Genomic DNA, 14416 nt, shown 5'->3' on the forward strand with positions numbered 1-14416 from the left:
TGTGTTTCCCCTATCACAGAAAACTGAATAGTGGGGAAGCTCGGGATCCGCTACGTCAAACAGATTAGTCAAATAACCTCTCGGGGTAGGACATACCTCCCCTCCTTGCCTTGGCTTGTCTGGCTGTATGCATGGGCTGAGGAAGCAAGATAGTCTGCGCTGACAAATAGCCAGGAAACCCTTGGCGAAATACAGAAGTGCACTACTTTTTTGTCTGGGTGAGACGCCTGTAGTGAGCTCCAGCTCCCTCACGTCTTTTCTCCCCTGCCCGTGCGAAATGGCGAGAGAAAACGGCGAGTCCAGCGATGGATCTTGGAAAAAGCATGTCGATGATATCAAGAAAATATTTGACTTCAAGGAAGTCCTTGGGACGTGAGTAACAAGATAATGTAGCGTTGCCACACGACAGGCTCTGAATTGAAACTTTGTATCCAGTTGTGCCATTAGCGTCAGACAACAATGACACATTGTATCGTTATAACGGAAATGAATGCCGACTGACAGCTGTTGAATATTTCTTGAATTAAGTCAAGATGTCTCGACGATGATAGCGACAGGGCCTTTTGAAGTTATTGCATGAGAAAACAGAAATGTTGAAATTTAATTGGGACCATCATTAGTTAATTGTGGAAGTAATTGCTCATGAAACATTTGGGGCACAATTGTGTGTGAAGCCGTACACGCATGGTGTCCCGCATTATATCATACTTCATTGAACAACAACCGTATTTTTATTCTTCCCAGAGATTAGTGTTAAAACATGTAGAGCTATGTTAAGCAGCCATTTACCTGGGGTCTTTTTGTACAAAATGTAACGACAAAACAAAGCCAGCAGGGCGTATTTGCATACACAAATCATGAGGTAAACTTGGGCCCTCCCAAATTAACGGGCCATCTGTGATGTCTTCATGTATTCTCAAGCCACATCACACAAGCTTGCTTTAAAATAGCACGTTTTTGCCGGCGATTGTAAACACTCGTTCAGCAAACAGTTGAACGGATTTCAGCTGGGAAACAAGCTTTCTGGCTTTATGAATTCATGTGAACCAGCGCCACAAATAGTTGTTCACACAACAAACATACTTAACCACACTTGAGAACTAGATTGAGGCTGGGTTTCGTTTTTGGCTTGTTCATGTAGTTGGGGGACCAGTTTGGCTCCTTGCTTGTTTCACAAGTTATTCTCTTGCACTTGGACCACAGCGCGGACAAATTCCAGAGTTTATTTTAGTCCACTGTTAGTGCTGCTTGACTTAATGTCTTTTCTTCACTGGATAAGTTATGGAGCAGAAGGGGAGCCTAAGTGCTCACTTTGAAGGGCAAATTCCCCAAATGGAAGACTCAAACTTCTAAGGGAATTTGGTCAAGGGCCGTTCATGCATACATGAGGGAGACAAGAATCGGGCCGACAGTCTTGAGATAAAGTAGATTTCTGTGTGTTGAGAAGAAATCTGTCAAACGATTGATTATATCGGTCATTTTCCTGGTGTGTTTGCCCGAAGGCGAGACCCAAAGCCACCTCCCTCTCCCCTGACTGAGAGGAATTTGATGTGGCGATGTTTATATTGTTGGGGGAGGCCTGTGTGGAGGAGGGAGTCTCCCAGGGGAAATATGGTTTTTAGCCTGGGAAATTGGTGTCAAGCTGAACGAAAAAAAACAGCCTGTGGTCACCATGGTCTGCAATAAACATGGAAGCTGGTCTCCATTCATAAATGTTAACATAGAACAGGCGCTGTCTGGAGTGCTGATGGGTTTTGCTGGCGTCAGATATGCAAAACTCATGTGTGCCTCGCCTCTAAATGATCCCATCCCCCCCCATCGCAAACAGTATATAATTCTGGGATGACTATTAACGAGGCGCCTCTGTCTCTACACCTGTGGGTCTGTGTTCCTTCCATTTTGTGTGTGTATAACCTCCTTGATTCTGTTGTCGGGGAACAAGTTGTGTCCTCTTGGCATCCTTTAGGACGGCCTAGTTCTGCTGAACCTCTTGAATCTGCAGTTCAGCGTGACCGCAGATGCGTTGTACCTGAAGAACAGCATCATAGTATTCTCATGGATTTGTGATGATTCATAACGGCACACTCGGCACTTCAGTTGTCATACTCAACAATCAGACAACCTGTAGGCAGTTCTGATTTCCCTAAGGCTTTCATTTATCTGTGAAAGAGCCTCTGAATAACACCAGTGAATCATCATGAATTTCTGTCCAAACAATGGTCAGGTTGGAGGAACACACAGCCTCGCCCACAACCCAACACACAAAACTAACGGACCAGTTTGTGATTGCTCACCCTTATCTTCCATATTGTACAGCGTGTACTTGTCCTTATTACTTTTGAAGTAAGTCCCATTTTAAGAGCTCCTGTGTGTCTTAATCGGGGAGTGCCTTGTTGTGCAGGCTGTGCTGCACAGCGGGGGCCCACAACGGGTCACAGAGGGTAGGAAAGCTACGGGGATCCCGCCCTCTTTTGCGCAGACCCGCAGCTTTGTCTGGGGATTAAGAATAGGCTGATCTAGGAAGGAGAGTTGGACAGAGGAAGAGACATAGATTATCCCTCTTCCTCCGCCCCTTTTCAACGTTAAGTTCCTCAGGATTCCCCATCGATGTCCAAAAGGGATCATCTCCTCGTAGCTTCCTCTTGGCAACCAAAACTCAGTCACTGTTCCCCGCATCATAATCTCCAATTGATCGCCTCTAATGATAGCAGCTATGACTGTAAGAGTAAGAGTGTGATATTTGGCTTTGTGAAAAAAGCAGGATACGATTTTACATGCAAAACAAAGTGCACATTCAAATAAAGGTTCTAAATAGAGAGGCAAATTAAATGTTGGCTGCCACTGGTGATCAATCTCTGTGTGAATGTTATGATTGATTGGATTTCATGGATCAATAGTAGTGTGGGAATAGGAAGCCTGCAGCAGTGCTAGTAATGGTTTGGCCACTCTTCTTCCCTCTGTCATGCGGTAGCTGTTGTGAGTTAATGAGATCTGCACCACCGAAGCCAGTCCACCTACATGACTGCCACTTGCCTCGGGGCTAATTTCAGAGCCTTAAGCTGCTCATACTCCAAGGGAGCAAATTAAGTAACCTCACCATGAGCACCTTCATAGATCCCCAAAGGGAAGTGATCTAAATGGGTAGCATAAGCAGAGTTGCTGCTCACAACGGGGATGATGACATGCTAGTCTGAGATACCTTTAGCACCAACATACTTCACTCACTTGAAATACTTTTAAGGGTGCAGAGATTTTATTTATTTAAATGCGGTGGTAATGGTGGACGTATTAAAAAGAACCACTTCCCAAAAATGATGCTTCTCTGTTGCACCCCTCCTGAGTGCTTTGTCATGTTTTCCAGATTTCCATTAACTGTTGATGCTGTTGATGGATTTCTCTCAGAGATTGTGGAGAAAAGTGATTCGCTGTTAGCTTGGTTTCTACTGCAGGGCCAAAGATGGCTAAACCATAGCTAACTCATTATTTATATCTCCTGTTTCCCCTCAAAGTCACATCTCTGTGATTCCATTTGCAGCTTATTGGCAACAAAGATGAAAATAGTCTTAAAGTTTATGTATGAATAAGCAGGGTTTCACATCTGGTGTTAAGCTGACCCTGGCTCTGACAAAAGCCTTACCTGTCCCCGATGTGGAAAAGTAACTACTGTTGCCTCTGTGCATTGATCATTTCCTCTAACCCAGCCTGTGGAGAGGCTAGTTGGGTCCTTGAAAGCAGCCTGAGTGTGTCTGAAATGGCAGCTAGGCAACTGGGATGATGGAAGCCCTCAGAAGTCACTGTCTACTACTTCCCACCACCACTCTCTAGCTACATATACCTAAAATGTGTCCTACTAATGGCAGGGGGTACTTTGTCATGAAAACTGCTAACTACAGTGATGGGGTGTCAAATATTTCCCAAGATAATCTTGGTTGCATGCGTAGTCATTTCATGAGTGTCCATTTGTGTTCCTGTCCCCCTCAGGGCCTCTCAGGGAGTTGAAGTGAGCCAGACGATTCCATATCTGTGCAGAGGAGGCTGTAATCGCCTTTATCAAAATAAATCTGCTTCTCCCATGAGATCTCTGGCTTAGCCATATCTTCAGACAGGTTTTTGCCAAACCTGTCTCTGGAGTGTTTGACAGTTTGTTTATTTATTTATGTAGTTGTTTATGAGCGGCATTAGCTCTTATCAGGCTGCGAACTGACCCTCCAGGAAAGATCTGAGTGATTATTTTCTCCATTTAATCAACAGTCTGGCAAACCTTCCAGGAAAGCTGCCTCAGGTCCCACATGCTGTTAAGGCCCAACTCCGGTCCTTGGGATGCCGAGTCCTGCTGGGTTTCATTCTACCCATATAACAGGGACTCAATTAGACCTGCGATGCCAGATGAAAGCTATTAACTACATGGTAGGATAGAAAACCAGCAGTACTCTGCGTCCACGAGGAGCTGCTTTGTTAAGGCAACAGGCAATTGATGACTTTCCCCTTCAGAAGATGCTATACAACAATACTAGGAAAGTAATTTTTTTGCACCCATCTAGAGAGCTGCAGGAAATGTAATTCTATTCTTGTATGACATTTTAGTGCGTAGTATTACTAAAGGAAGCCTCTTCCTCTGTTGCATTGTGAAGCCTTCAAAAAGTTGTTGTAAATTATGTATACATATCAATTTTCCTAGCTTCCTCCCCAAAGCATAGGTAATATCAGCTGTCATATTTCTGGTTAAGAGTTGCCATTGCACCGCTGAAAGGTGACTGTTGAGTATGATGGGTTTCACTGGCACAAGCTCCACCTGGATTATCAAATTCCGACTTTTCCATCCCATATGTTGCATAACGGGCTGCTCTAATGCGTCTTACACAAGATGATTCAGTGTGATTACTCAGCAGCACCATACAAGCACAGGCAGTGAATGTCAATAAGCCAGCCTCTGTCCCCGAGAAACAGACCCCTCGAAAACACTATTCCATCAAAAGTGCTCAGCATTTACATAATTGCCTGGGATCGCAAGCTAGGTCACTGCCTGAAAAGTTTTCTGGATGGTGTCTTGGTACAGGACGAACTCTGCATCTGCAGCATCAGCCTCCAGTGGGTTTCACAGAGAATGCAGCCCACATTCACATTTCACATTAGTCAGCCAGTTTGGCTTGGCTGTCTTGTACATGGTGTGGTGGTGTTGTGTGGCTGCAGACTGTCACACACGGCTCATACTGCGATCCAAGAGCTGTGAAGAGGGAGCTCTGTTGCTCTGCGAACAGAACTTACAATTCAAGTAGTATTATTCAACTAACTGAGCCAGTATGTCCGCTTTATTGCAGCAAGTGAGGCCGTGAGGCAGAGTGCACTGTGTGACACTGGGTCAGAAACATTTTGTAGCCATACAATCATTTCATCTGGCGTAATGGATTGAGATGAGCTTTAATCAAGGGTCCAGTTCAGATGGAGCTTCTCTCATCCCTTAATGCGGCTCCAGCTCACACCTAGGATTATTCTAGGGGCAAAGTAGATGTACCTGTTAGTCACACAGGTTTTTGAGCTATGCTTGATTGTAGATGCGTTTTTGCGTCTGTACATATGGATGTATGCACGCATATGTGGGTGGCGGCAGCACCATATGCGTGCCTCTAGCAGAGATTGCACCTTTGATTCCTGTGAATTATGAAATAATAAAATGGATGCTATTGGAGCCTGCACCACAGTTTGTCATGGTTGATGCGCTGACAGTGCGAGGGAAGTCACAGTGCTTCAATCTGTTATGTTGTCATTGTCAGGAAGTGATGCTACTGTGTCTCAACGTGTTGAGGTGGGGGACAGAAATGGTGCCGCTGCATGCTCTAACCACCCTCTCAGCGAGTTCACAGGTTTCCTGTGGTTTTAATCATTGTGTTTCTCCTGCTGCAGAGAGCGGAAAGCGCGCTTCGTAAAGACATGCAAGAGAGTCGTTTCACAGACGCAGCGTGGCGGTGGAGGAATTTCGTACTTCTCCTAATGTCCACACAGCTGTGGAAATTGGTTGCATGCGCTGAATAGAAATGATGCTCGTTTTCCTCACAGCATCAACTGCAGTAAGAAGATAGTGCTGTAACAGGCTAGGGTGACGCCAGCCTGTAGTGCCCCGACTCCCTCACTTACACAAGCCCTTGAATTTCCATATTGCCCCACATCATGTGTCAGAATGGGGTCAAAGTCAGAAGGGCGTCTGCTCCAAGCCCCCCTCAGTTCTGTTTGTTTACAGCGAGTGTGTTCCACCTCATCACACCTGGGGCCCGGCTCTGCGACCAGGTAGTGTGTTTATCCTGTGTCTGTGTTTGTATGCCTGTCCCTCCCCCCTGCGGACGGTAGAGAGGGGGATTAGCGTGGATTTGATGACCACGGGGGGACTTAGTGGACTGAGCGCCGCTGAGTTTAGAGCCCGCTGGGAGGAACTGATTACACACCGAGAACATAATAGACCCTTCTACATTAGCCTTCTCGCTTTTTTTTAAAAGACAGTGCAGAGGTGACTCTCAATTCAGGTGTGTGTGTGTGTGTGTTTCTCCACGTCCCTAACTTTGTAGGACTGATGACGTTCAACAAGCCATTTATTTCCACTGGGTTTGAGATTTAAAAAGCAGAAGAGAAAAAGAAAATATGCAGAAGAAAGGAACTATGTAAAATCACAGAGGTGGCTTGAAAAGTACCAGTGAGTTTTGGTGAAAATATTAAATGAGGTCGGGACGCGTGTGTTTGTGATCAAGGATTAGCCCAGTCTTTTAGATCATTAGTTGTTTTGGTCAAGGGAACTTGGACCATTGAGCCTCAATCTTCAATCTCTGTCTATGATCCTCACTACAAGCCCCTGCTGGGGACGGTTGAAGGGGAAAGGTCCCTGCGAAGGTGTGGAGGGGGAAAATGAGAAGGAAAAAGCAATCACGTTGCCTGCTCAAAGAGATTTATTAAGGTGGACTGAATGTGGTATCATAGCAACAGATACAGATTGCTTGAGCAAATATTCCCTTAATTCCATATTTGTTTTTTTAAGGCTTTCATGTATAGAGACAGATGGCCAAGGAAGACACGCTATCTACCGTCCTAAATGGGTGTTTTTTAGAGGTTTTAAAAGTGTTTGCCATGCTATTGGCTGCACACAAGTACAGTACACACATACACCAACCATAAGCCAACACAGAAGGCTGTTGCTCATAGTCAGGGACTTAGCTGGTTCTCAGTAAATATTCACAATATGCTGTTTGTGTACTTTGGCCTGTCTACCTCTGAGTGCCCTCCATCTATTCACTGAGCATAGGTTTTCTGTGTCAATATTGCCTGAGCTCATGTAAAGCTGACAAACGTGTATCTCTTTCTCTCTCCCTCTCCCCCCCCCCCCCCCCCCCCTTCTCTCTCTTTGTGTGTTTCACAGTGGTGCATTTTCCGAAGTGGTGATGGCTCGGGAGAAGGCCACCGGAAAGATGGTTGCAATAAAGTGCATCCCTAAAAAAGCACTGAAGGGGAAGGAGACCAGCATTGAAAATGAAATCGCTGTGCTTAGGAAGTAGGTACTGCGTGACGCCGCCACGGGGATTTTGCTGAAAAAGCACAACACTTTAAAAAGGGTCACCCACCTTGCGACATCCACTGGGAAACTTATGTCTCTCTCCTTTTTGGCTGGCGCACATCCACTGACTGAGTAATGGCTTGGAATTGGGATGCCAATGCAGCACAGTTTATTTAACAGTCATTGCCGAGCCAAAGTGACTTCCTTGTCGAATCCCATCTATCCGCCTTGTCGAATCCCATCTATCCACCCAATTTTTGTCTTAACACTCACTTGCACACACACATACACACACACACACACACACACACACACACAGGACAGGATTGTGTTGACACCAGGTGACACTCCATTCTCCTCCAGGGCCTGATGAGTAATTCCCCTGAGAGGCTCGGTTATCAGTCACTCTTGACGAGAGCAAGCCAGTTGTTGGGCGTAGTTGCCTGGTTACAGTTGCTATCCTTTGACTCCAGTTTCCCCTTTCTCTTTCTTTCAATTTCTCATCCCCTTTTCTCCCTCTCCTCCGCATTCGCACTTCCTCACTCCTCTTCCGTTAATCACACACACAACCCTGAAACAACAACCTTGTTTTGGTTCCGGGCCACCCAAACGGGACTGAGAAAGGAAGTTGCGGAGGTTGTTTAGTCCTTTGAGACCCCCTCCCTCCCCTCCCCTCCCTTCCCTTCTCCTCCTCCCTCCTCCTCCTCCTCTTCCACCCCCACCTTCTCCTTTTCATCCACCTGCCCCTCTGAATATGCTCCGTCGTCAGCATATCTGCTTGGAGCTTGTTTTTTTCCTTTCCTTTTTTTTTTTTTTTTTTTTTTTGCATTTACCTTAACCCTGCTGGATGGTTGCCTGGACACAGACTCCCAGCACCTTGATTGATTCTATATTCTTTTCTTCAGGCGCTCCCGCTGACGGGGGTTGCCGCTTCGTGAGTCACTGATTAGCATCCTCCAAGAATCCCCGCTCTCCATCATGCACAAAAAGGTTTTCTCCCTTATGTGGCCCGCTTTGTGCAGAGTATACAGTTTATACCGGGTTCATTTTGAGGATTGTGAACACACACACACACACGCGCGGGTAGACACACACACATGTAGGGCAAGTTGCTTTTCCAGAAACTGAAAAACACTTTATTTTTCGGAATGTGAGAAGCAAGTTTACATGGCAGGGCTTCATTTCAACAAAAGAATGGGGTAATTGCACCTGGTTAGCGGACTGTGCTGAAATGAACAGAGGCTGACAGCAACTGAATTGAATTTCCTGTTCTCCCTCCCAGGATAAAGCATGAGAATATAGTGGCTCTGGAGGACATCTATGAGAGCTCAAACCACCTGTACCTCATAATGCAGCTGTAAGTACATCAACCCACCGCATTGTTTAGACTTGAGTCATCCCCTTGCCTTCCATTTGGCTGGTCATTTTGATAATGTATTGTGGTTTTCGCTTGAATAAGCATCTACAGCGTCCTTGAGGCATCTTTGCCCTTAGATGTGCCTCTGAGTAGGAGTGAATGCCAGCACAATGTTGCCTAAAAGATGTACGTGTCATTGTTTTAACGACACTGTTTTGTAGACAGCATGTATTCTATTAGATGGACTAAAGCTGTACTGAAAAAATTTATTTAAATGTCTGCTGATTTTCCATATGTGCTGTCAGGGTGTCTGGAGGTGAGCTGTTTGACCGCATCGTGGAGAAGGGCTTCTACACAGAGATGGATGCCAGCAGACTCATCCGGCAGGTCTTGGATGCGGTCAACTATCTCCACTCCATGGGCATAGTACACCGAGACCTGAAGGTATCGCAGTTCTTAATATTCACACTCACTCAGAAGTACATGAGACCATGTGAACACACGTACACATGCTCACCCTCATACTCACTGACGCCCACACTGCTTCCTTCCGTTTCTAGCCAGAGAACCTGCTGTATTTCAACCCCCACGATGAATCAAAGATCATGATCAGTGACTTTGGCCTGTCTAAGATGGAGGGAACAGGTGATGTGATGGCCACCGCCTGCGGGACTCCAGGATACGTGGGTGAGCCTGCCCTCTGAGCTCTGGGTTTGGTGGAAAGTTACTGACATAATGAGATGCACTTGACCTAATCTAATCTTTCATTAGCCTTTGGCTAACCTTAACCAGTTGCCACAGGCAATCTTCCATCACCAGAGTAATGAGCAAACAGATCTTTTCAGATCAAAATACAACATTCACACATCTTCTGTAGCCTTTGTGCCATGGTGATCTTAGCTGGCCTAAAGCTGCTCCCAGTGTTTCACTCGATCAATACCAGTTTGTCTCACCATTTGTTTTTAATAATTCCATTTTCCCAGCTCCTGAGGTTTTAGCTCAGAAGCCCTACAGCAAAGCTGTGGACTGCTGGTCTATTGGGGTCATCGCTTATATTCTGTGAGTGCTCAATTTTCAATAAAAATATCACCTTTTTTTTTTTTTTTTTTTTTTAATAGGTGTTGCCTATTGATTCAATGCTGATCACTGTTGCAGGATCATAAGCGTAGTCTGAGGGATGCCCACAATGTAATCCTACTGTTCCTATTTTACAGCCCCCGAAAAGCTTTCAGTGGAAAGTGTTACACAAAGCTGCCAAACTAATTAAGTTAAGTGGTGACGCTCGTTAGTGAGGAGAAAATCCCCAGTCTCGTTATCTGTTCGTTAGGTGTGAAGACTTTTAAGGTAATCAAGTGGAAGAGTTTCTGATGCCCTCACAAATGAGAGCTGTGCATGGCAGTTGTTGTGGAATCATCTCTTTTACAATCAACATCCAGCTGTGGATACGACTTGTGATGTCGTATCCACAGCTGGATGTTTGTTTATAAATAGCCGTGGATTTATGGCGCAGATTTGCAATGGACATGTCCGTTGTTTCCAAATCATATGAAAATGGACTGTTTAGTCCCATTTTGTCTCTCCTTGGTATTCGTGTAGTTGCCATAATCCCTCTGAACCGACTGCTGTTACATGCGATATGAAAGATCAAATCACCGCTGAATGAGATTAAGTCACGCTAAATCCTTTTAGATTTGGGTTAAAGTTTCTAACATCAGCTGGATAATAGCACTCGCACTGACTGTTGTGTAATCATCTGTCTCCTTAGGCTGTGCGGTTACCCTCCTTTCTATGATGAGAATGATTCAAAGCTCTTTGAGCAGATTCTCAAGGCAGACTATGAGTTTGACGCACCGTATTGGGATGACATATCAGACTCCGGTAAGTTATATCATATGTCTGTGTGTGTGTGTTTGCTTGTGTGCAAACATATACACATCCTGTACACTGTGTTGTTTGCAAATATAGTCGGCAATACTTGGCAGTGGCAGCGTCTGGAAGATATTCTCAATTTTCTTGACCATTACATTCCCTCCATAGCCAAAGACTTCATCAGCTGCCTAATGGAGAAGGACCCGGAGAAGAGGTTCACATGTGACCAGGCCCTTCAGCACCCCTGGTGAGAAACTAACCGCCGCCACACTGAGCCCCAACCAGACAATCATAGGGAACCACACATCTTGGTGCGACAAAACAGCAGTATGACGCAGATTGCCGGGCTGACGCATTTGTCGTGGAGAGCATGTCCTCCCACTGTCATCTGTCGCCATGGCTCCAAGCCCCGAACCCAGCTCCGCTCTGCACCGCCGGCCCTGAGAGAGAAATCTGCTGAATAAATGGCTGCCAATTAGTGGCTGGCGTCCTGAAGGATCCTTGAAGAATGTGGAGGCTTTAATGAACAATTAGAATGTCTTCCCAGGCCTGAGCAGGAGCTAACGAGAGGGAGCGTGTGTGGGTTGCTGTCTCCGGCTGAGGTGGCCAATATGAATAGGTCTGTTAGCCGGTAATGGGCCGTTCGGGTCCTGGGCAGGTGGTCCTTCTGATACAAATACGTGGTTTGTGACACTGGTAACAGGTGTCATAGCGGTGAGAAATGGCTTTCATTGGGGAAAGCATCAGACCAGCAGTGGATGCAGAGCTATTATGTTGCAGGCGACAGAAAGTGATATCTGAGCTCCTAGAAAAAATGCTTACCCTCATCAACCGAAGATGTTTTAGTAGAGTGAAAATAAATGGCCTGCGCCAGATGGATTCACATTAACAGGAAAATATTGTGATGATGGTGATTCCCAAGGTATTAAAGATGCAAATATAAATTGGTTTGTTTAATGAAGCATCATGTTCTGTATGCTAATTGTTGTTCACATTATCTAAAAGGACTTGACTTTAATTTTCAGGATTGCTGGGGACACTGCTCTCTGCAAGAACATTCACGAATCCGTCAGTCGACAGATGCGGAAAAACTTTGCCAAAAGCAAATGGAGGGTGAGCACAGGAGACTTCAGCATCCTTGAACTAAAAGTATTACATTTTAGTCCTTTTCTTCTCCTCTGTATTTGCAGCCTCTCTCACTCTTCTCTCTCTCTGCTTCTCGCTTCTCCTGCCCTCTCACAGCAAGCCTTTAATGCCACGGCTGTGATTCGCCACATGAGGCGCCTGCAGCTGGGCACTAGCTTTGGCAGCAGCATTCACAGCGCCAACTCCTCGGCCAACACCCAGAGCCGCGCTCCAGCCAAGAGCCAGTCTGTGGACTGCGCCCCTCTCTCCCTCAAGGACTGTGAGTGACACTTCAGAAACTCTCTGCAGAGCCTCAGCCTGTCCAACTTTTTGTTCCACAGTCAACTGAGCTCTGTTCAGTTTGGCCCTCTCTCCATTAAGCTGATTTGCAATCGTTTAAAAGCTCTCTTGATACATAATTTTCAATTAATTTTCTAAATTAAATTGGATACATTAATCATGCTGTTAGGGTGTATCTGGTGTCATTTAATTTAACAGAACTATGCATCCTTAAAGACAGGGCTTTCATACCCACCACATCTGTTGCAATGCTTTATTTGATGGTTATTGTTTGCAGTGTTACATTAAATGTTTATTGCATTGTGTAGTTATTTTTTTTTAACAATGTCTTTTTTAGCTTTTGTATTGAATCGTAATGTAGCACATAATCATATATTGTTGTAATAATATTAATGTATGCTGCCACTGATGAGTATGTTGGAAATACGCCTCTGATTTTCATGCATCATCCTTGTTACGTGCATTGTTTTTTTCTATATGTTGTATTTTTCACATTTGTCAAACAAAACTAAACTAATGATATGATGCAAATACAATTTGTTGATATTCTGGTTCTCCCACAGGTCCCCCGATAGCCCCGTTGCCCTCTGCAGTTAAAGTCTACAGTCAGGACTCTAACGCCTCCTCTGCGGTACGAGAGGATCCGTCGGTGGTGGCGGACCAGTCCCGACCACGACCCTCCACCGTCACGGTCATCCACACAGGGACTAAATGACGCCAGGTTCCGCGGGAGGTCAGCTGGGAGACAACGGAGCTTTGAGACGGGAAAACCATCCCAGGCCTCAGAAGTCAACGTCGTCGCCCAGTTTGCCCATCCCGCCTCCTCCCATCTGCCACTGTCGCTGCCGCTCGTGCACTGGGAGGAACTTGAGGAGCGTTGGCCCGGCTCCATTTACCATGGCTCAGCACAGCACCCCGGTGCTTCCCTTCCTACTGTAACACAGACCTGGAAGTGTAGAGGGGGAGAGGCTCACTGTCTCCAAACCAAAGGTTGTCATTATGGAAGCCATGTAGCCTGGAACATGGCTGTCTGGCAGTCAAAAAGGAGCTGGTCTGGGACGTGCCACACTAAGGGAAATCTGTCTTTATGTCTTTATTGAAGCTGCTGTAATTTTGACTGTGAGCGTCTTGAGATAGGACGCTCCACTGTATGCCTTGTGTGAATATTCTGCCTGGAACTGTTGAGTGGAGTAATGTTACGCAATTGAAATATGAGCTTCATGCTACAGTAAATAATAGTGACTCTATCATCTGCACTCTGAATTTCTAGTTGTTTTGACAGCTTTCGTTAATTTGCTGTGGTAAATTGCTACAATGGTTCACAGGGTCATAATTTCCAACAGTATGGCACATGTGTTATTTCTTTGCTTTAAGGTATCTGGACATAAAACAAAAATATCAGCAGAACCATGTGCTTTAGTAGTGTGTGTGAGCGCTGAGAAGGGCAATTTTGATGGTCAGTGCATTGTACTAATGACCTAATTGAAATGTATTTATTTTCTTACAACATATTATGACTTTTGTAAGAATACCACTTACAGAAACGTGTAAATGTGTATAAGACTGAATTATAAACTGAAAAGATGTTGCATCGACCGACAAAGACACATTATGTAATAGTTGTTACTTTATAATTGCTGTTTTATTTGATGAATTTGACTTACTTTGATGTTACTGTGAAGTCCTCCTTGACCACAGGAGGGCAACCATGTGTGCTCGCTTTGTGACCGGTTCTCAGGGATGTGCTTTCAAACCAATCTAACCGAACCCCAATTAGAGTGATCATAACGCCGGTGTTTGGAGTGACGATGGTGACGAAGTTGATGAATAAAACCCCCAAATCCTGCATATTACTCTAATGTGCCATTGGGAGAGTTTGACGAATGATTTATTTGAAAACATCCATTATTGTTGTCATTGCGAGGATGATGCAACTGATATTGAATGGATTGCTTCCCCTTAATTTTCTTGATGATGCGTTATAGATTTGGACTGAAGGAAAGCGTATATCACTATAGTGTCTCATTTCACATCTATAGTTAAAATTGAAAATGACAAACCAAATGAATGCAAAATTTGTCTTGATAATGGTTGCTCCCATTACAGAATCGCCAGCTCAGTAGTGTACAGTTCAATAGTTATAATATCATGCTCTGCTTCCGTTCATGAAGTGGCTGGTCTCAAAACAGCTCACACACTCTGTGTTTAATCACTGTGCTTTCATACCAGCC

At 45.1% G+C, this 14416-nt stretch overlaps 1 protein-coding gene across 2 annotated transcripts; it reads left to right on the forward strand.

The window, feature by feature from the left end:
* The first annotated feature begins 139 nt into the window (after positions 1-139).
* On the forward strand, positions 140-13286 carry LOC139646494 (calcium/calmodulin-dependent protein kinase type 1D-like). Of its 2 annotated transcripts, none has more exons than XM_071522408.1 (11): positions 140-372; positions 7400-7531; positions 8817-8891; positions 9197-9335; positions 9452-9578; positions 9875-9950; positions 10657-10769; positions 10929-11007; positions 11786-11873; positions 12003-12052; positions 12844-13286. In XM_071522408.1, exons 1-11 carry the CDS (start codon positions 278-280, stop codon positions 13283-13285), a joined length of 1416 nt encoding a protein of 471 aa, XP_071378509.1. In that variant the 5' UTR covers positions 140-277; the 3' UTR covers position 13286. The 2 variants fall into 2 exon arrangements, with proteins under 2 accessions (XP_071378509.1, XP_071378511.1); XM_071522410.1 differs by having other exon boundaries at positions 12003-12165; positions 12749-13028.
* Positions 13287-14416: the final 1130 nt, after the last annotated feature.

The sequence above is a fragment of the Centroberyx affinis genome, unplaced genomic scaffold (genome assembly GCF_046629955.1).
Source record: "Centroberyx affinis isolate AG114_WGS23_722 - 3 ecotype Tasmania unplaced genomic scaffold, CSIRO-AGI_Caff_v1 ptg000089l_1, whole genome shotgun sequence".
Lineage (NCBI taxonomy): Eukaryota > Metazoa > Chordata > Actinopteri > Beryciformes > Berycidae > Centroberyx > Centroberyx affinis.